Source organism: Mirounga angustirostris, unplaced genomic scaffold (assembly GCF_029215605.1).
Source record: "Mirounga angustirostris isolate CCGP_5_RB_7025 unplaced genomic scaffold, mMirAng1.0.hap1 SCAF_6, whole genome shotgun sequence".
NCBI lineage: Eukaryota > Metazoa > Chordata > Mammalia > Carnivora > Phocidae > Mirounga > Mirounga angustirostris.
In genome coordinates this window covers 3406491-3428712 of record NW_026991714.1, presented here as the reverse complement: position 1 = coordinate 3428712, position 22222 = coordinate 3406491, and the positions used below count along the sequence as shown (strand labels likewise).

The 22222-nt window shown below is 38.8% G+C and overlaps 2 protein-coding genes across 2 annotated transcripts; one reads left to right on the top strand and one right to left on the bottom strand.

Moving 5' to 3' along the window:
- Nucleotides 1-942, bottom strand: LOC123842318 (olfactory receptor 10K1). Its single transcript, XM_045871680.2, has one exon. It carries the CDS (start codon nucleotides 940-942, stop codon nucleotides 1-3), a length of 942 nt encoding a protein of 313 aa, XP_045727636.2.
- A 16981-nt stretch (nucleotides 943-17923) lies between these two features.
- On the top strand, nucleotides 17924-18868 carry LOC123845277 (olfactory receptor 10T2-like). Its single transcript, XM_045876051.1, has one exon. The coding sequence runs from the start codon at nucleotides 17924-17926 to the stop codon at nucleotides 18866-18868; it is 945 nt and encodes a 314-aa protein (XP_045732007.1).
- The last annotated feature ends 3354 nt before the right edge of the window (nucleotides 18869-22222 follow it).

Below are 22222 nucleotides of genomic sequence, written 5' to 3'. Positions count from 1 at the left end.
TTAATTAAAGGGATATGAAGTCTGGCCCATTACTCTTCGAAGGGCTGACTTGAACTCCTTATTCCTCAGACTGTAAATCATTGGATTGAACAGTGGAGTGAGGATGGTGTAGGACACAGATATGAGGGTGTCCTGACTTGAAGAGTAGCTGGACTTGGGCCTTAAGTAGATGAAGGAGGCACAACCATAATGAACAGTTACCACAATGAGATGGGAGGCACAGGTGGAGAATGCCTTGTACCTGCCGGTGGAGGATGGGATCTTCAAAATGGCAGAAATGATGTGGATGTAGGAGACCAGGATAAGTAGCAGGGGAATGACCAAGACAAACACACCAATCATGAATATGACCAACTGACTGAGGCGCGAGTGATGGGATGCCACCTTGAGGACAGGGGCGATGTCACAGAAGTAGTGATGGAGCTGGCTGGAGGAGCGGAAGGGCAGGTGAAATACCATGGAGGTGATAATCTGTGCAATAGTAAAGCCACAGGCACAGGCAGCAGCCACTAGTCCCACACACACCCGATGTCCCATGAGCTCCGTGTAGCGCAGAGGGTTACAGATGGCCACGTAGCGGTCATAACCCATGGCTGCCAGCAGGAAGGAGTGAGAGCAGCCAAGGAAGAGGAAGGTGAACATCTGGATGGCACAGCCCAAGAAGGAGATGGTCTTCTTCTGGGCCAGCAGGTCCACCAGCATCTTGGGTACAATAACGAAGGTGTAGCAGGTCTCAGAGCAGGAGAGGACAGCAAGGAAGAAGTACATGGGGGTGTGAAGGGCTCTGTCCAGCATGATAGTGGCAATGATGATGGCATTGGTGCCCAGAGTGAACAGGTAGAGGGGCAGGAAGGCTATGAAGAGCAGTCGCTGCAGCCCGGCCAGAGAAGAGAAGCCAAAGAAGATGAACTCCCTCACCAGGGTCTCATTGTCCTGCTCCATGCAGAGCACCCCCACAGAGGAGAGTCAGGGACAGAGACAGAGACAGAGACCAGGTTCCAGGAAGGAGAGTAGAAATTATGGGAAAATCAGCACAAAGTCTGTAGGCAGTCAAGTCCTTCATTCCCCTCCTCAGAAAGGTCTGCTAAGAAAAGAATTAAGGCTGAATATACAACAGAGGAACTGAGCCAATTAGGAGGCTTTCTCTAAGACTAAGACTATGGTATCTTTCTAGCCAAGGATTAAGGATCTGTCTCATTGGTTTTACCTGTATCTTACCTAGGGATTACTGTGTTTGTCTTTTTACTAGCATCCCAAGGAAACTAGCTTTCCAAAAGTGAAAAAATGTGTTTAATTTTAGCCATCTGAACTTGGTCAGAATGTACAATGAAGGAATGAGTTGTGTTTGGACACAACATGTGAACCTCAGTTTGTCCAACCAAAAAATGGAAAGGGAGAGGAAGAATTCCCTAGCAAATGTGTAAGGAGAATTGTGTTTGTTGATGACTTATTATATGCTAAGATCTGTGGTAAGAACATCATATACTCATGTCAATTATTCATTGCAACAATCTTATGGCAGTAACCAAAACAACAAGAAAAAAAAAAAAACTTTTGGTGTTATTTCTGACAGACTGACTAACAGAGTAATTAGGGACATTCCTGGAGGCTCCACACTGGGAGCCTTGCCAAGAGTGGAACAGAAGACAGCACTGGTTTAAAGAAGAATGTCCCCTATTCCAGGAAGAGAAGAGTCACCAGGGTGGTAAAAAGAGATTCATTACTTTTGTGGCATTTGCAGTTCACCTCCGTTTTCCCATTTTCTGTGCCTCAGAGAAACTCAGAGAACAGAGTTTTCCAGAAATGGCTCAGAGCTTGTCATAGAGCATGAAAAAGAATGGGATAATTGGTCAGTTTTACAGATACCAGTGCCATGCCATAAATCAGACTTTATGTCTTTTATATATTGTTATGTCAACAAGATTATTATATCCACAATATAAGATATGTTTTGAATATTCTGCTACTAAACACAGTCTGCAAGCTGCTAGAAAGGATCATTTCTAAAGTCATTTTTAGGACTAATATCAGATAATTTTTTCATGGGTGTATTTCCCAATTGTCCAAGACTAGAAAGTAAAGAAAGTGTTCTCTGTAAGCAAAATCACCTGGCCTTTATTTATCAGTTGCATCCAGTTTCTATTTAGACATTTTTCAGTATATTTATATACAGATACATCAATTTCTGTTGAGGAATCATTTGCATCTGCTACCAGAATTTGAGTTTTTGGGTTCTTCTAGACAATAGTAAATGCTAGATTTCTAGATTCTAAGGTAAATGATGATAAACTTCTGAAACTCATTGTATCTATCATTAGAACTTGGAGATAATAAATTTTCATCTTTTCTTACTGGCTAGAGACTGGTCCTAAACTTAAATAGGTATAATTATTCATTTATTTGAAGTTAATATGAGGTACTCACATTGGCTCATATTAAAGCTCTTTAACAAATAATAGGGATTTTTCATGCCATAACTATCTAGTTCTGTTAAATATAAAGTATATATTTACCATGTCTATACCCATTATATAAATATGTATGTGTATAATAGCTGTGTATTTTCTATATTTAGAGAAACAAATCAATGAGAGAGTGTGCATACATAACACGCTCACCGGGACAAATGGATTTCTGTATTTCAAGACTCTGAGGTAAATCTAAATGTATACTCATTGCTTGTCCTTGCCTTAGAACTTTCCCAAAATTTTTCTGGATCTCCATTCACCTAATGCACATCCAATTCCCACCATACCCTAACTCCACTGAGTATAACATATGGAGTAGACCACAGAGCCTGGAATTCTCTCGATTCTGAAGGACATGTATCTACCCAAATCCAAAATAATTGTCTGAATTATTTGTCACTCAGACCCATGGAACAGCTGATTTCAGTTAAGTGGACTCTTTTTTCCACATACTATTAATATAACCCCACCATCTAAATGGACTGTGTTACAGGTATATTTACCCCTTTTGTGGTATATGGGAACTCAGAAGCACAGTCCATCTGAGGAAATGGCCCTCATCTGCTCAAGAAAACATCAGAGACCACTACAGTATGTTAAATCTGTACTGTGCATAGAAAGATATAAGAGCAGAAAAATTAAAAAGATCTTCCAGCCAAATACCCACAGGCTATAAAATTAAGGTAAAAGGTCCCTCCATTTGACCTGAGAAGATCTCTAGGTTAAGTCGCTTTGTGTAACTTTGAGCAAGACACTTCATTTAAGACACACATAAACTAAGGATGTTCCATCTCCTTACTTTATTTTTTATTTTTTTTCCATCTCCTTACTTTAAAATTAAAGGGGCTAGGGTAAGCAATAAGTGTAATAAACTGGCCAGATGCATGGAAAAGTACTTAGGCAGAAGCTCCTTGAGCACTATCTTGCAGAAGGAGTTTTGACTTAGAGCGAGAGTGGAGTACTGACCCCAAGAGTCTTTTCAACTCGGGGAGTCCAAGATGCTCTAAATGATGATCCCTGACATGCCCTTATATTCTAGAACCTATGGATAGCATTCAGGTTACAATTCTAGGAGATGACACTTGCATACCTTATTTTTCTGACTCCTTAGATACACCATTGGGATATTATGTAATCAGGATTTAAGTAGTAACTCAAAATAGGAGGGTCCTGGGTTCCTCCAAAAGGGGGCAAATCTACACATCTTTCAGATGCAACACTTTTGAGATATCCAGATATTTATCTTAGGGAAAGCATCAATCAATAATCTGAGCGAAGTTACATAGGCAGCATCAGAGAATAAAGAAGTAAAATTTTTATCTTCTTAGATACACATGAAAAACCTGAACTTGCTCTATTAAAATGGAGTCTGAGTATCGGATTTCAATTATAGCTAAAAAGAGACATCATGAGTACATGTCAAAGAGAGAAGTGGAGATTCAGGATCTGTTTCTTTTAATCCATGAGTCAACTAGTCAGAAAGAAAAGAAAATCTAACTGGGAGCCAAACTGACCCAGTCTAAACATTGTGAAAATTCATAGAACTCTATGGACCACACCTCATCACTCTTAGGACCTTAAGTTAAAAGTAGCCCCTGATTCTCCTTCTTAACCCTGCCACTTACTGAAACTGCCATCACTGATCTCCTTGAGGAGCTTGATGTTCACAAGCCCTACCCATCAATCAGGCTCACACCCCACAAATCCCCAGACTACATCAATATTCCTGCTATTTAGAAAGTACCTACATTGCTCTCCTCCTTTCAATTCAGACAGAAGGAGCTATTCAGTATCTGGGACCACTTGACAAGTAGATTCTAAGCCAGAGTTCGGAAACTGAAGAAATGACGCCAGAAGAGAGTGAATCTGCCCTGAAGTAGAAGCTCTCATCTGCATCGATAGAGGAAGCCTCTGCCACTCATCAGGACCCGGGGCCTCTCCAGCCAAACTCACTGTCTGGTGAAGTTCTGATGACCACCATACAGTGTGGTTATTAGAAGCATGTACTGTGATCGTTGGACTCCTGAGGCTAGATCTATTACTGGAGATGTTGTCTTGGGGTTAATTAGAAATCAAGTCTATTTTGGAGAATTAATGTCACCAGGTTCTCAAAGGTAGGCTTTTCTGAGGAACCTGGGGAGAAGGAGCCAGGAGCATAATTAGCTCAAGTCTGCATTGGAAATTGAGTCCGTGCATAGTGGATTCTGTAGGAGAAATCACCACAATTGAAACTGTATTCTACAAAACAAGTGGGAATTTTTCATTGAGTTTTAAGTAAGGAAAATAGTGTATCTGTCCAGTGATTCTCAACTTCAGTGTTTCTTAGAGTCAAAAAAGGGCTTAATTACAATTCATCTTCTCAGGTTCTTGTCCATAGAAATTCTCATTAGGGATATTGAGATACTCTGCCAAAAGCTAAATTTTAACAAGCATCATCACTCTAGTTGAGTTCTATCATTAAATTGCTTGTTGTCTAGAAATGTTTTTTTTGTTGTTTTTTTTTAAAGTTTTTTTTTTTAAGATTTTATTTATTTATTTGACAGAGAGAGACACAGTGAGAGAGGGAACACAAGCAGGGGGAGTGGGAGAGGGAGAAGCAGGCTCCCCACAGAGCAGGGAGCCCGATGTGGGGCTCGATCCCAGGACCGTGGGATCATGACCTGAGCCGAACGCAGATGCTTAACAACTGAGCCACCCAGGCGCCCCTAGAAATGTTTTTTAGTAGAGTGATGAAACATAAAGTTCTCACTTTCATCCAAGAGAATCCAAAATGAGTATAAGTCTGGTCCAAATCCCAGCATGAATCACGAAGGCAACCTGATAATCAAATTTCTAAGGTTTACATGGAATAATAAGACAATTTTGAAAAGATGGGTCATATAGAGTCTCACTCTTCCCAGGAGTGAGATGCCTCAGTAATAAAAAAAAAAGAGCATGCTGTGGCAACAAGGAGAGATAAACAGTACAGAGAGACAGAGAGGAGAGCTCAGAAATGCATCTGTGCATTTTTTGACAACAGAAATGACCTCACATGTCAATAAGAAAACCGTGATTATTTAGTGAATAATACTGGGAAACAGACCTCCTCTATGTACCCCATCACACAAAGGAGATGTCCTGGTAGAATAAGGAAATGGCTTCCTGAAGGCTCAGTAGAAGCACCAAGTGTGTGACCACCCCTGATGGAGCCCCATGAATCTACTGCATCCTCTAAACAATGTACTGTGCCCACTCTCCAGCACCAAGCATGTGTGAGTCTGGGAATCAGTGTGGGAGGAGTTGGACACAGCTCCTTCCATTACACCCTGAATGACTGACACACATAAGGTTGAGCTTTGTAGTTTAGAAGCATTATTTCTCAAAGGAGTGTTGCCTCTGTAGGAAACACAAAGTTGAAAATTGAGACGTGCCCTTGGCCACTTCAGTCTACTTTGTTTTACTGTACAAGTGATCTGCAGGCAGAAAGGGTCTTGTTACACTAGCTAGGGTAATTGTTCCTATTTTTGTGTGTGTGATTGCTACAGAATTGGTTTTATTTTTCTGAAAACATTTCCTTGATATAAAAATTTAAATTTAGCTTATAGATGTGTAAGTTAGGAGCCGGAATGATCTTCAACAGATGAATGGAAAAAGAAGATGTGGTCCATATATACAATGGAATATTACTCAGCAATTAGAAAGGATGAATACCCACTATTTGCATCGACATGGATGGAATTGGAGGGGATTATGCTAAATGAAATAAGTCAAATAGAGAAAGACAAATTATCATATGGTTTCACTCATATGTGGAACATTAGGAATAGCATGGAGGAACAGAGGGGAAGGGAGGGAAAACTGGATGGGAGGAAATCAGAGAGGGAGACAAACCATGAGAGACTCTGGACTCCAGGAAAGAAATGGAGGGTACAGAGGGGAGAGGGGTGGGGAGATGGAGTAATTGGGTGATGGGTATTAAGGAAGGCACGTGCTGTGATGAGCATTGTATATTATTCAGAACTAATGAATTGTTGAACACTACATCAAGAACTAATGATGTACTATATGGTGGCTAATTGAACATAATAAAAAAAATAATTCAGTGTGTTATTGAATTCAGTTTCCCAGCATTTTGCTTATCAGTGATTTTAGTCCATAGTATTTCTGTGGTGTCTTTGGCTTTGGTGTTAGGGTAATGTTACCTTCATGATATGAGTTTGAAAATCTTCCCTCTTCTATTTTTTTTTTGGAAGAGTTTACAAGGATTGGTGTTAATTCTTCTTTGCATATTTGCTAGAATGCACCCATGAAACCATCTGGTCCTGGGTTTTTCTTGTTTGGAACTTTTTGATTATTGACCAATCTTTTATTTGTAAGGTCTTCTCAAGCTTTCTATTTCTTCCTGAGACAGTTTTGGATTATATGTTTCTAGGAATTTATCCATTTTTCTAGACTATCCAAATTTAGTTGTATAGTTGTTCATAATAGTCCTTTATTATCTTTTCTGATTCTGAGGCATAGATTGAAATGTCTCTTCTTTTATTTTATTTTATTTATTTGAGTCTTCTCTCTTTTTTTTTCCAATTAGTTTGTTGAAGGTTTTGTCGATTTTCTTTTTATTTTGGTTTTCAAAAAAAGTAGCTCTTAATTTTGTTGATCTTTCTTTTATATTCTCTTGCTAGTATTTACTTCTCTAATTATTATTATTTTACTCCCTCTGCTAACTTTGGACTTAGTTTTTTGTGCTTTTTGTTCTCGTTCCTGAAGGTGTAATGTCAGGTTGTTTGTTTGAGATCTTTCTTCTTTAGACATTTATGACTATAAACATTCTTTTTTAAAATCTTTTTTAATTTTTAATTTTTTTATTATGTTAGTCACCATACAGTACATCATTAGTTTTTCATGTAGTGTTCCATGATTCATTGTTTGTGCATAACACGCAGTGCTCCATGCAATATGTGCCCTCCTTAATACCCATCACCGGGCTCACCCATCCCCTCACCCTCCTTCCCTCTAAAACCCTCAGTTTGTTTCCCAGGGTCCATAGTCTCTCTTGGTTCATCTTCCCCTTTCATTCCCCCCCGCCCCTTCATTTTTCCGTTCCTTCACCTAATATCCTCCATGCTATTCCTTATGTTCCACAAATAAGTGAAACCATATGATAATTGACTTTCTCTGCTTGATTTATTTCACTTAGCATAATCTCCTCCAGTCCCATCCATGTTGATGAAAAAGTTGGGTATTCATCCTTTCTGATGACTAATATTCCATTGTATATATGAACCACATCTTCTTTATCCATTCATCTGTTGAAGGGCATCTCAGCTCTTTCCAAAGTTTGGCTATTGTGGACATTGTTTCTATGAACATTGGGGTGCATGTGGCCCTTCTTTTCACTACATCTGTATCTTTGGGGTAAATTCCCAGTAGTGCAATTGCTGGGTTATAGGGTAGCTCTATTTTTAACTTTTTGAGGACAGACACTTCTCCAAAGAAGACATACAAATGGCTAACAGACACATGAAAAAATGTTCATCATCATTAGCCATCAGGGAAATTCAAATTAAAACCACATTGAGATACCACCTTACACCAGTTAGAATGGCAAAAATGGACAGGGAAAGAAACAACAAATGTTGGAGAGGTTGTGGAGAAAGGGGAAACCTCTTACACTGTTGGTGGGAATGCAAATCAATATAGCCATTTGGAAAACAGTGTGGAGGCTATAAACTTTCATCTTAATTCTGCTTTTGCTGCATCCCGTACATCTTAGTATATCGTATTTTCATTTTTGTTTGTCTCAAGATATTTTTTAAATTCCCTTTTGATTTCCTCCTTGACCCAATGATTGTAAGTGTGCATTGTTTAGTTTCCAGATATTGGTGAATTTTCCCATTTTCTTACTGTTACCGATTTCTGGTTTCATTCCATTGTAGTCAGAAAAAATACTTGGAATGATTTTGCTCTTTAATTTGTTAAGACTTGTTTTGTGACCTAACATGTGATCTATCTGGGAGGATTTTCCATGTACACTTGAAAAAAAAAAGTATATTCTTCTGCAGTTGGGTGTGAAGTTCTGTGTCTGTTAGATCTATTTTTTCTATTCTGTTGTTTTATTCTTCTATTTCTTTCCCAACTTTCTGTCTGAATGATCCTTTTATGGAGGGTGGGGTATTGACATCTACTATTATCGAATTGTTGTCTCTTTCTCCCTTCAGATATGTCAATATTTGTTTTATATATTTAGGTGCTTTGATGTAGGATGAGCATTATTTATAATTGTTATATCTTCCTGTTAAATCAACACTTTTATCATTATATAATGATGTTTGTCTCTTGTGACAGTTTTTGACTTCTAGCTTGTTTTGTCTGGTATGAAGAGAGCCACCCCTGTCCTTCATGGAATATGTTTTTCCATCCCTTCATTTTTAGCCCATGTGTGTCCTAAAAGCTAAAGCAAGTCTCTTGTAGGCAGGATATTGTTGGTTCTTGTTTTTTTGTTTTGTTTTGTTTTGTTTTTTTATTCATTCAGCCACTCTGTCTTATTTTTAGAGTATTTACTCCATTGACATTTAAAGTGACTAGGGAAAGACTCTTGCCCTTTGGTTCATTGTTTTTTTACTTTTTTGTAGTTGGTTTCTTCCTTCCTTTCTTCCTCTCTTGCTATCTTCCTTTGTGGGTACTATTTTTTAAGGAAAATAGGGTCACTACTACAGTCCTAGGGTAGAGAAGAGCATGTGTAGAATCTAGGAGAGATGGTAGGGTACCTTTTATTACTTCACATACAAAGGCAAATTTTGATTGGAGCAACCTCATTTAGGCAAAGCCACCCATGACCAGATCCTTAGGGAATGTTAAGGTGCTAGCTAAGCTCAAAAGAATGTTCAATAGGTGAAAGAAAACAATCATAAATAACTATGAGAATCTTGTGATGAATTCCAGAAATGAGGATTACAGTAGCTGTTTTATTTTCTTGTTTACTTTTGTATATATTTGTATATGTTAACCATTCCCCTCCTCTCTTAATATGCTGGTATATATAAGGTGTGTTGCTGGTGGTAAGCATCATAATTCAAACTTTAAAGAAAGACCATCAAGGAATACTTAACCTGTGACACTCTGTGTCTCCCTTTTATGAAGATGAATGGGGCCACTCTCTGTGTGAGACATATTTGCATGATATTAGTTACTACTGTTTGAAAAGGTAGACATGAAAAGAAGGGTATGTATGGATGTTGAATATCCAAATGGGAAACTGTGCTGGTTATATTTTGTTGATACTTCATATCATACTTATTCTTCTCTGATTCTCTTTGCTGTACTCTCCTATCAAAATCCTGGAGTCTGTCCTGGTTCTTTGTGTCAGGGGTCAGGGACCAACACTTCCTGTCCTCTGGAAGGTCCTTCTAGCTGGATTAAGAAATTGACATGAGACAGATTAACAGGAGAAAGTCAATTAAAATTAATAGGTATACATGTGGAAAATCCACATAGACATGGGAATCCAAAGACAGTCAGGCAAAAGGAGGTATGTATGTCATTGTGACCTAAGGAGAAGGGGTAGGGCTCTGGGTTTCAGAGGAAAGGAATGCACTTCATAGGGTGATAAGAAGAGCAGATGTTTGGTAATTAGATGTTTGCCCTACCATGTAGATGGGTCATTCAGATAAAATTTATCTGTTAATAACTCATATTTTGGGAAAGACCCCCAATTTAGATTCTTCTGTGTGGTTAAGGGAGGACCAAAGTTTGTCTTGAGCCCACAGGGTCTCAAGGGCCTTCAGCTCAAAATAACCCACATGCCAAAGTGTCACATTCTGGGGGAGTGGGAGGTGGAAACTCTCCTGAACCCCGTCACTTGCCAGGAGAATTTCAGATATGTTTAGAAGTATACAAATAATGGAAGAGAAAGAAAGTTAGTTTTTTTTCTGGGAACATGTTATGTGAGCACTTGTCAGGTGGTAGATATAGGCTTTTACCCTTGGCTTTTGGATTTCCTGAGCATCACTCATCAGGGCTGCATCATCCAAGACCATAGGTAGAGGCTCCCTACAATCCTTTCAATGCTGAAAGTCAAGAACAAGCCTCCTGACATTCACTCTCCCAGCCTTCAGTACATAAATGTGTAAGTTTCTAATTCCTCTATCAAGCCTTTCATTACTTTAAATACCACAAGTAGAATCTGATTGATTCTCAGAAAACAACTCTGTATAATTCTACCTCAATCTTTGTAATAGATACAGGAGCTTGAGTTTTTCTTATCTATATGTGTAATATTATAAATGTCTTTTTATTTGATGTAATAAAGTTCCCAGACTTTTGGTCTTGTAACAAAAAAATGAAATTGTCCTTGGAGCAATTGTTAACCATCTTCTTAACATTATTCACAGAATGAAATTACTGAGTCAAAATCTATTTGCATTTCAAATTTCCATATGCATCATATTGACAAATTCTACAAAGGCTATGTAAATGTATACTTTCACCAATTACATGTGGACATGTTAATTTCTCCTTGACGTACACAGTGCTTTTTTTTTAAAAAAAGATCAGTTATAGCAGATGAAAGATAAAAATTATATGTTGTCTCCTTTTATATTTCTTTGATTACATATTAGTAGGGTAAAACATTTTACATAAATATATCAGTTATTCTTATTCAACTTTTGGAAATTTTCTGCTGATAACATTTTCCTATTTTTCTTTCTCCCCCATTTTTTTTATAGATTTGTAAAACTACTTGGTTCAAAAATTTTATTTGAGGGGTGCCCCAGTGGTTCAGTTGGCTAAGTGTCCAGCTCTTGATTTTGGCTCAGGTTATGATCTCTGGGTTGTGAGATCAAGCCCTGCATCAGACTCTGCACTTAGCTGAGAGTCTGCTGGAGATTCTCTCTCACCCTCTACCTCTTCCTCCTGCTCTCTCTCTAAAATAAATAAATAAGTCTTTAAAAAACTGCATTTGGACTTTGAATTAAAGTGTTCCATTTAAGGGTGCCTGGTGTAAAGCATACAACTCTTGATTTTGGTTCAAGTCATGATCTCAGGGTCATAGATCAAGCCCTGTGTGGGGCTCTGCACTGAGTATGGGGCCTGTTTAAGATGATTTCTCTCCTCCTACCCACCCCTCCCGCCCCAACTGGTGGTCTTGCTCTCTAAAAAAATTAAAAAATGAAGCGATCCCCTTGCACTTCTATTTTTTTTTAAGATTTTATTTGACGGAGAGAGACACAACGAGAGAGGGAACACAAGCAGGGGGAGTGGGAGAGGGAGAAGCAGGCTTCCCACCTAGCAGGGAGCCTGATGTGGGGCTCGGTCCCAGGACACTGGGACCACGACCTGAGCTGAAGGCAGACACTTAACGACTGAGCCTCCCAGGAGTCCCTGCACTTCTATTTTTATTAAAATACTTTTTACATTGAAAACTAACCTTATGGAGATTTAATTTACGTACCATAAAATGTTCCTAATTTAAATTTACAGTTTTTGAGTTTGGAAAAAAATGTATACATCCAAGTGACAACCACCCAGTCAAGTTATAGAACATTTCTACAACCCCCCAAAGTTCCTTTCTATCCTTTTGTGGTCAAACCCACCCAGCCTTGGTCCTTAGAAAAATACTAATCTTGGGGCGCCTGCGTGGCTCAGTTGGTTAAGCAACTGCCTTCAGCTCAGGTCATGATCCTGGAGTCCCGGGATCGAGTCCCGCATTGGGCTCCCTGCTCGGCAGGGAGTCTGCTTCTCCCTCTGACCCTCCTCCCTCTCATGCTCTCTGTCTCTCATTCTCTCGCTCTCAAATAAATAAATAAAATCTTAAAAAAAAAATACTAATCTTGCTTTTTTATTGAATGGCTTACTCTTTCCCATAATTTCATATATGTGAAATCAAAGAGTATGTTCATTTTTGTGTCTTATTTCTTTCACTGAGCATAGTTTTTGAGACTCACTCATGTTGTTGCATTCATCAACTTTCTGTTTATTGCTTAATAGCATTCCTTTTACAAATATACCACAATTTATTCATCTGTTGAACTGTTGGGGGACATTTTGATTGTTTCCAGTTTGAGGCTAATCAGAGTAAAACTCTTATAAAATGAGTCTCCAATTCATTGTGTAGATATATATGTTCATTTATCTTGGGTAAGTATCTATGAGAGCAATGGCTGTGCCATCTGCTAGAGGTAAATTTAGCTGCTTATAAATTGGCACTGTTTTCCAGAAAGGCTGTATGGTGACTAATTTCCACCAGCAATGCAGGAGGTATCCTGCTCTCTCACATCCTCACTTCTTCACCTACTGTCCATCTTTTCAACATCCCATATGGATAGTGACATTTCACAGTACTTTTATTATGCATTTATTGAAGACTTAGTATGTTAGGCAGTCTTTCATGTGCTTTTGGCTATTTGTTGTTTCTTGTTAATGAAGTATGTGTTCAAAGCTTTGACAATATTTTCATTAACAAGTTTGTCTTCCTTGTTTTCCTTTGCAAGAGATAGTTTTGTATGCTGGATAAAAGTTCTTTACTAGATATAAACTTTGCAAATATGTTCTCCTACTCCTTTTAATTTTATTAATTATGTGTTTGTCATAATAGTTTTAATGAAACATAACTTGCAAAACATTTTATTTACACTTTTAAAGTGTATCATTCAATAGTTGTCTGTATAATCAGAGTTGTGCACCCATTAACAATATCTAACTTTAGAATAACAACATTTTTAATGTTGATGTAGTTCAATTTATCACCTCTTTCTTTATATATTTCATGTTTTCTGTCTCCTACCTAATAAATATTTGTCTACTCCAAGTTGCAGATTTTCTGGGTTTTTTTCCTGAAATTAGTTATAGCTTTTTGACATTTTTAGTTAAATTGTGCGTGACTTTTGGTAAAAGTCAAGATTTGTATTTTTTCATATATACATCCAATATGTCCATCACAGTAAGTTGAAAGGACTATCCTTTCTTCATTGAAAAACCTTACCATCTTTGTTGAAAATCATTCGGGGATATATGCATGGTATTATGTCCATATTGTTCAGCCTGTCCCATTGATTCATGTGCTTAGTCTTATGCCACTATTACCGGCTCAGTGTTGCTCTATAGCATGTCTTGATAATCTGGTCCACCTGTTTCTAAATTGTGCTTATTGTGTGTGATGTTTTTTTCTTTAATTATTACTTCAAATGTGGAATCTAAAAACCAAAACTAACAAACAAACAAACTAAAGAAACAGATTCAGACTCATAAATACAGACAACAAACTGGTGGTTGCCAGAGGGGAGAGGGTGGGTGGTGACAAAATCAGTGAAGGGATTTAAGAGGTACAAACTTCCCGTTACAAAATAAATAAGTCATGAGGATGAAAAGCACAGCATAGGGAATAGAGTCAGTAATAGTGTAATCATCTTGTGTGGTGAGAGAAGGTGACTACACTCTCCCTAAATTGGCCCACCTCCCTCATATTCTGCTTTCAGAGTACAGCTGCTTTACCTCCTCAAGCTTTTTCACTTTAGGCCGATTTACACTCCTCAGCTCAGCAGGACCACTGTGCTCTCCTTGGGTTCCTTCTGAAAGTGCACATAATGTGGTCTGAACGATGAGCTTATCACAAGCCTATATGCACTAGTGAATGGATACGGATGGTGCCTAGTAGCTGCTCACAAAGCTGCTCTTAATATCGGAGCTGCAGTATGGAAGTGAGAAGCAAGGAAACCTTGATGGTACAGTCCTTTGCCCCCTCTCTAAAATGACCTATCAATTGAAACAATTCTTTCAAGTACCTGTGTCCTCCTCCTCAGAAATCAGATCAACACTGACAAGACTCTTTATTTCTATTAGCCCACAGAATACGTCTATCAATGAGAACCTTATATTTCTCAAAATTAAAAATTAAAACAAGAAAGAAATCTATGATTTCTTCCCTCCTTACATAGCCCCAAAATCCTGAATCATGCAGGAAGAGGCATCCTATTGGAAGGGAGAGATGTGTAAGGGAAATTTGAGGAGTTTGAGACCCACTGTTTGGCCCCTGGGCATGGGTAATGCTGCAGCATCCTCAGTGGGCCTCAGTCTTAGCCCTCTTTGCCTTATTTCTCCATCTCCCCTTCTAAACATCACATTCTTTTCAGACAAAGGACTGTAGTTCTAAACATGCTAAGAGGAAAAGAAATCACTTGAACCAAGTACAAACTATTCCCAAACCCCACCCCAAATACTTCTTACCCAGAAGATCCTGGGTAAATCCAATGACAGGCATCTTCCCATGAACTGCAGGAAGCTCATGTGTATGTGGCCCATGAACCACCACCATCATGGGCTATGTCATTTCCCTCTTTGCGAAGCCCTCCCCACAAAACAATCACCAGAGTGCCTGGAATGACATTAGTACTTAATGCATAATGATTAAATTAATGAATTGACAGATGCATAGTTGAATATCTGAATTAAAACATGTCTGTGAAAAGATGAATCTAACAGAGAAATGTCAAAAAGTTTAGAATTTGTGCCCCCTTGGAATGCAAGCATAGCAAAGATGCATGAAGCAGGAGAGATACAGAAAAATAATTATCTGGTTTATTCAACAAGCACACTTGAAAAAGGAGGAAATTATGATATTTGTCAAAGAAGGCATTTATGTAATCCCTTAAAACACTTAATCTATATGCAGAATCTATGAGGCCAATGATAAAGTGAGTTATATTGCCTTATTTCATTGAGCAAATGGGACCTTGAGCCAAAATGAATGACCTGTGGGGGAAAAAAATCATAGTATTCAAAGCTATCCATTCTCTACAGAGATCAAGTAAAGTACATAATTTATTTAATTCTTTTTATCTCAAGTTTTTTATGCCCAGAATCCAAAAAGTACTTCCCTCCAAGGCCTCAATCCCCTTGGGGTCCCCTGCTTCTATAAGACCCAGGGATTTCACTGCCACCTCTGCCACCAGGAATACAGGGCTGGTGAGATGGAGGCTGTCCACTTATCTCCAGTCCATACAGCAAACAGAGCTTTCTTTCCTCTTTAAAGGCTCATAGCCCCTGAACTTCCTCCAATTAATTCTAGAAAGAAAATCCTGCTTGATGTTCTTAGAGAGTTTGCCTGTTTGTCTCTCCCTTTATACTGTGACAGGACACAGAAGGAAACCTGGGATTGGGCAGCAACTCCGCCTCGAAATGTGTTTCCCTTGCATTGTGGCCGGAGCCCCAGACTTTCCTCTCAGTCTACAAAAGTCCTGGGCCCCATGGGAAGACTCAGAGGCAGAACAACTGGTGGACACCATGCACAGGTGAGCTGGGCCAGAGCATCAGGATCCAGGGGGAAACATGGGGAACAAAGATCCAATGGTCCAGTGAACAAGTTTTGCCATCTCGATAAGGAGAGAAAAAAGGGAGGAAAAGGTTACGAGTATAAAATTGGCAACTATTTCTAAAACAGACCTGAACCAGGAAATAGGAGGACACATCCTGAATGGCAGCACAGATGTGTACTTTAGCAGAAGGAAAGCTTTGGTGACACAGTGAAGGTGGAAGAAGGAGAGGCAGGAGGGGCAGACTGCCTCATGGGGTCCCACAGAGTAAAGGACACACTGATCTGTTTCCCCAGCCACTGGTATGTAAACACACAGTACAGAGGAAATCTCAAAAATAGAACCCAAGTTAATGAGAAGACAGAGCCCAGGATGGGAGAGTTTTAGATATTTGGGGTACAGTCTCACCTCTGCTTCTAAAATGCTACACAACTTAGAACTTTACACTTTACCTCTCTGGGCCTCAGTTTCCCAATTTGTAATGTGAGGCATGTGGGTGAGATACAGCTAGCACTTCCTGAGTGTTCACTCTGAGTCAGGGACTTAACTGTGAGCATTTGGTGCTCATGAAATGGTTTCTGCTCATATTATTGCCATCTCAGATGAAAGCCTGAGGTGATTTCCACAGTCATAAAGCTGGTCAGTGTCAGAGTCATGGTCCCAGCCTCACAGTCTAGCTTCTGTGTCCTTGCCGGCCTTTCTCTGCTTTGGTTCCAACACATGGTCCCAGAACAAATGGACAGAGAAGTAGACACACACAGTATCAAAGTCTTACAGCTACTCAGAGAAGCCTTTCTGGAGATCAGTATTAAGCTGGGGTTTTGTAGCAGGGATAAATATTGACTGTGGGGGATAAAGAACAGTAGGAAAAGAAATTAATGTTAATTGTGAAGACAGAGGGAGGGAAATTAGTGATGTATAATGGTCATGGACAAGCCACATTTCTACAGCTGAAGCCAGACGTGTGTTGTAATGCTCAGGAGTAAAATACCTGAGGCGATGATCAGGACAGAGACTTCCAGAAATAATGTCATGAAAAATAATTGAGAGAACTAAGAGTGTTAGGAGGAAAATGAGACCCCTAAAGGGATATGATCACTACTCCAATAACTAAAGGGTTGTCACTGATAAAAAGAACCCCTTGCAGGTGTCAGCAGGGGACACTTCCAAAGCTAGGGCTGCATGAGTCAAGGAGGCATATCTGGTTCATTTCTGAATAAGAAGGTTCTCGACAATGAAGACACGTAGCAAGAGAGCAGCCTGCGCTGTGTCTGAGGGTTTCTTATAATTGGATCTTGACTGTGGGGACTAGACATATATCCCAGGTTTATATAAAAAGTTCACAGAATTGGGTGCAAATTGAGGAGATTCCTGAGCTTCTTCTAATATAAAGATTGTCTGCTTGTCTCAGCCTAGTCGGGAGCTTTCAGCACTACGTGCTCTCAGATTAAATGACAGATCTTCACACAGATAATGGGGAGAGTTGTTCTTAGAACATTCTGGAAGAATGGAGACCTCGTCACCCTTTGCACTGAGTTGGAGCTCTACTTAGCCTCTTAATCCCAAATTCCCATGCAATCATGACAAAGAAAATCCCAATATGTGGGATCATTCTACGCCTGTCCCAAAGGCTTCACAACTGATTATTTATCATAAATAATCTCTACACTTTTAATTAATAATATTAAAAAATACTTCATTGTATCTAAGCAAACACTATTTGAGGCCAACATAGGAGGGGCTGGATAGAACACTTTTCATTGGTTTTTGTTTTTTTCTGAAACGGTCATAAGAATGCTTTTCAGGTAAGTGATTTCTGAGGGCTGTTGTTCTCATGTGGGTTAAATAAATGGCTTGATCTTTTTGTGCCTCCCTTTCTTCTTCCATAAAATGACAGGATTAGGTGAGATGAGCTCTAAATCACTTCTTGATTTAGCAGACTGTGTATGAAATTTCAGGTGTCCTTAAATTGGGACATATTTTAGGTCACTTCCCCTGCCTCCTGCTTTCCTCCATCCTATGATCACTGTGCTTAAGGGTTTGCTACTCATGTCTTCAAGCCAATATTTTCAGCTTTGTGCAGAAACACAAATATTTGGGGCATTTCCCTTTTGTCAGATTCTCTCTGTTCATAATTTCAGGATGTGTGAATCTGATTCCCACTGACCAATGACAAGACAGAACCAGAGCATGATCACTGAATTCATCCTTATAGGCTTCTCAAACCTGGGGGATCTGCAGATCCTTCTCTTCTTCATCTTCCTCCTGGTTTACCTGACCACGCTGATGGCCAATGTCACCATCATGACTGTCATTCGGCTAGACAGGACTTTGCACACTCCTATGTACTTTTTTCTCTTTGTCCTCTCCTGCTCTGAAACCTGCTACACCTTGGTCACAGTACCAAAAATGCTGACCAACCTGCTTTCCACATGTCAGACTATTTCTTTCTCCGGGTGTTCTGCTCAGCTATTCTTCTTCGTGGGCTTGGCTTGTACCAACTGTTTTCTAATTGCTGTAATGGGGTATGATCGCTACATTGCCATCTGCAACCCTCTCAACTACACACTTGTTGTCAGCCGAGCCACCTGTGTGCAGCTAGTTCTAGCCTCCAGCTGCTGTGGCTTCTTGATCTCTGTGGTTGTCAATGTCTTGGTGTTTAGTGTGCCCTTCTGTGCCTCCAATCAGATCAACCACTTTTTCTGTGATATTTCCCCAGTCATAAAACTAGGCTGCACTGACACCAACCTGAAGGAGATGGTCATCTTCTTCCTCAGTATTCTGGTCTTGCTGGTCCCCTTCGTGCTGATCTTCATTTCCTATGTTTTCATTGTCTCCACCATCCTCAAGATTGCATCAGCTGAGGGACAGCGCAAGGCCTTTGCCACCTGTGCCTCCCACCTCACAGTGGTCATTGTCCACTATGGCTGCGCCTCCTTCATCTACCTGAGGCCCACATCCCTATACTCCTCAGATAAGGACCGGCTCATGGCAGTGACCTACACTGTGATCACCCCACTGCTCAACCCTCTCGTCTACACACTGAGAAATAAAGAAGTGAAGACTGCTCTGAGTAAGGTTCTCAGCAAGTACTCATTCCCCAAAACTGTATGAGTGGCTTGGTAAATCAAAAGAGTTATATTCATGATAGAAATGAGGATTTCAAGTTACTTTGATTTTTTTAATTGGGAAGTCTTTATTTGTGGTTAGCCTATATTGATTGCAGTGGTTATATTATCCATTGGTCCCCAGTAAGTTATGTGAATGTGGAAACTCTCAAGCACTCAAGTCATGCTATTTTCATGCACTGGAAATGTAGGTTTTCTCAGCTGACACTACAACTGATGCATTATCCTTCTGAGAATGCCTAGCCCACTGATCCTCTTCTCACACCGAAGGACACCGTGGAGAAGGAGTTTAAGTTTCTCAATGATTTTCTCTATATTTTGAGGTTTCCAAAGAAATATTTATAATAAATAAATTATTTATAGATAAAAAGAATGAATTCACTTATAGTTAAATGAGTAGGGAATTCAGGTTCTAAAAGCCTGATGGTAGAGTAGAAAATATAGACTGTGGACTCACAGAAACCTGGATTTGAATCTTGGTTTGGATCATTTTCTAGCTAAATGCCATGAGCCAAGGTTAACCTCTCTTGTGGTCAGTTATCCCCTGTGTAACATGAGACTCCCAATACCTCTTGAGTGGGGCATTTTAAGAACTCAGTAAATTAGTAGACGCAAAGCAATCCCATGCTTATCTGATAGAAGGCATAGGCATTACAAATTATTGTTCCCTTTCATACCACCTTCCTCCTCTTTCTTTCTACTATAAACCAGGATTGTACTAAATGTCAGATATGGTGGGAAAGTAAGTTGACTACTCAAGAGCTCTGTTGATACACCTACTACTGTGTGCAAAGTAGTAAATTAAGTGTTGTAGGTAAAGAGTGACTGAACCCACCCCTCTCTTTCGTGTCCCATTATAAGAAGTGACCAAATTTCAGTTACCTATTTCAGTATCTCATACATATTCCACTGAGTACTCTGGGTTTTGTTAAAGGTCTGTTTCAATAAAACCACTGCACTTTATGTAATAATTTCATAATTATTCATTCCTCAGCATTTCACTTGAGCACACGCTAGGCTTTCAAAAAAATCTTTGTTCAATTAATACATGATGATAAAAGGCAGTTCGTTGAGATCTCCTGATTTACCTGTAAATATAAATTATCACCAAACTGAATGGATTTTTTTCCTGGATCTTCGTGGTCCTTTTTTTTCTTTTTTTTAAGAGAGCGAATGTATGAGTGGGGTGGGAGGGCCAGAGGGAAAGAAAGAGGGAGAATCTTAAGCAGGATCCATGCTAAGTGCAGAGCCCACAGTGGGGCTTGATTTCATGACCCTGAGGTCATGACCTGAGCCAAAATCAAGAGTTGGATGCTTAACTGACTTAGCCACCCAAGAACCTTTCAGTGTAACTTTAATATTGATTTAATAAGATATTGAATAAAGATTTATTTTATATGATCAACTCAGAATATGTTTCTACTGTTATTTTTTTATCTAACAAATAATTATTTAGCATCTGTCACTCAATAGGCACAATGAGGGTAACGAAGAGATGAGAAATATTGCAAACTAAAAAAAGAGAATTATAACACAGTGTGATAAGTAATTACTTGGGATACAATGGCTGTATATGTTTAAGGATCTACCTCAATCTTAGAGAAATCAAAAAAGACTTCGTGGAGTAAGTAATATTGAAATTGAGATCTGAAAAATAAGTAAAAACTGAGGAAGTAGAGAGTGGTGAAGAGTGTTTGGGGAGGTGCACAGATTCAGAGAAGGATTGCGTAGCTTAGATGAGTATATTTATGTGTTCCACAGGCCCTGAAAATAGAAATCCAGGGTGACAGACAGAGGTGATAATATAAGGCAGAAATGTCATCCCCTTAGGAAGAACTTTCTGGTTTAAATTAAGACAGCCAGATTGGACCCAACTATATTAATAAACAGGGTCTATCCAAGGGTGGCTTGACTTAACATATTTTATAGTTCAAAATTACTCTATGTATGGCAAAAAAGGATAGATGAAGTGATAGATTTATTGATTAAATTAGATCAGTAGATAGAACAGATGGGAGTAGATACGGGATATAAGTTATATATATGTAATTTTATGCATCTATTAAGACAATTATATACATAATTTACTTTAAAATTTGATTTATATATTTAAGATGTGATTTTCCCGATAGGTGCAGAAAAATTCAAACATTTAACATGCAATTATAAATAAAAACATATAAAACTAAAAATAGTAGACTTTTCTAATCCGATAGCCTATCTTTAAAAAATATTGTGCTTAATGATAAAATAGGGGGAATGTCCCTTTGATACCAGGAATAAAACAATAATGCCCACTCTATTCAGTACTGTCCTAGAGGTCTTTCCTATTGTAAGGGAAACAAATAAAATAATGGTAGTTTAAAAGGAAGAACTTAAACTGTGGTCATTGAAAATATTCTTAGGAACATAGAAATTACATAGGAATATACAGATAAAGATAAGAATTAATAAATTAACATATTTACAAGATTCCTTGATACAAAGTCAATAATAAAAAAATAAAATATATTTCTCTGAATCAACAGAAAATAAAATCCTTATGTATAGGAATATGGAATACAGAAATGCAAAAGAACAAGAAAAGTCAAAGTGATCTTTAAAAAGCACTAGTCTAGAGTACTTACATTTCCAATACCAAACCTATAATTAAGTTACAGTAAAAAAAAAAAAAGAGATAGTAAAATGCTGGTGCAAAAATATAAACTTGAACAATGGAAGAAAAAAGATCACTCAGAAATAATCCAATATGCATATATTCATCTGGTTAAGGCAAAGGTGACACTGAGTTCAAGTGCATTCTCTCATATCTGGAATGAAAGAAAATCTTTACAAAAATAGTGCAGGATCAATGGATATCCACAGGAGAAAACAGAAAATCTACCCTTATCTCATATCACACAGGTAATCAATTCCAGATGGATATTAAAACTAAATATTTAAGGTCAAGCAATACATTTTCTAGAATATTGAAAATGTGGGTGGGAGGGGTGGGGTTGGGCAGCACAGGTGAAGAAGAGTGGGAGGTATCACACTGGCTTCTGTTGTATGAAAAGGCAAAGAGAGACAGTGAGTGGACGGGGATGCTTCCTTTTGTCATCCCTCACTCACGAGGCCTTGAAGAAGTTGTTGACTGGGAACTGCACTGGGGAAGGGTCTGGACAGTCTTAGTCTAGACTCCTGACCTGGTTGGGCTGAGACTAAGTAAATAAATCTGCGTTTTCCATTTAGGCTGTAAGTCTGAAGTTTTAGATGGGATACAGTCACATTGTTTTGCAGACCTCCTTCATTCTGCTTAGATATACAATAATTATTTCTGGCTTCATTAATATCATCAGTC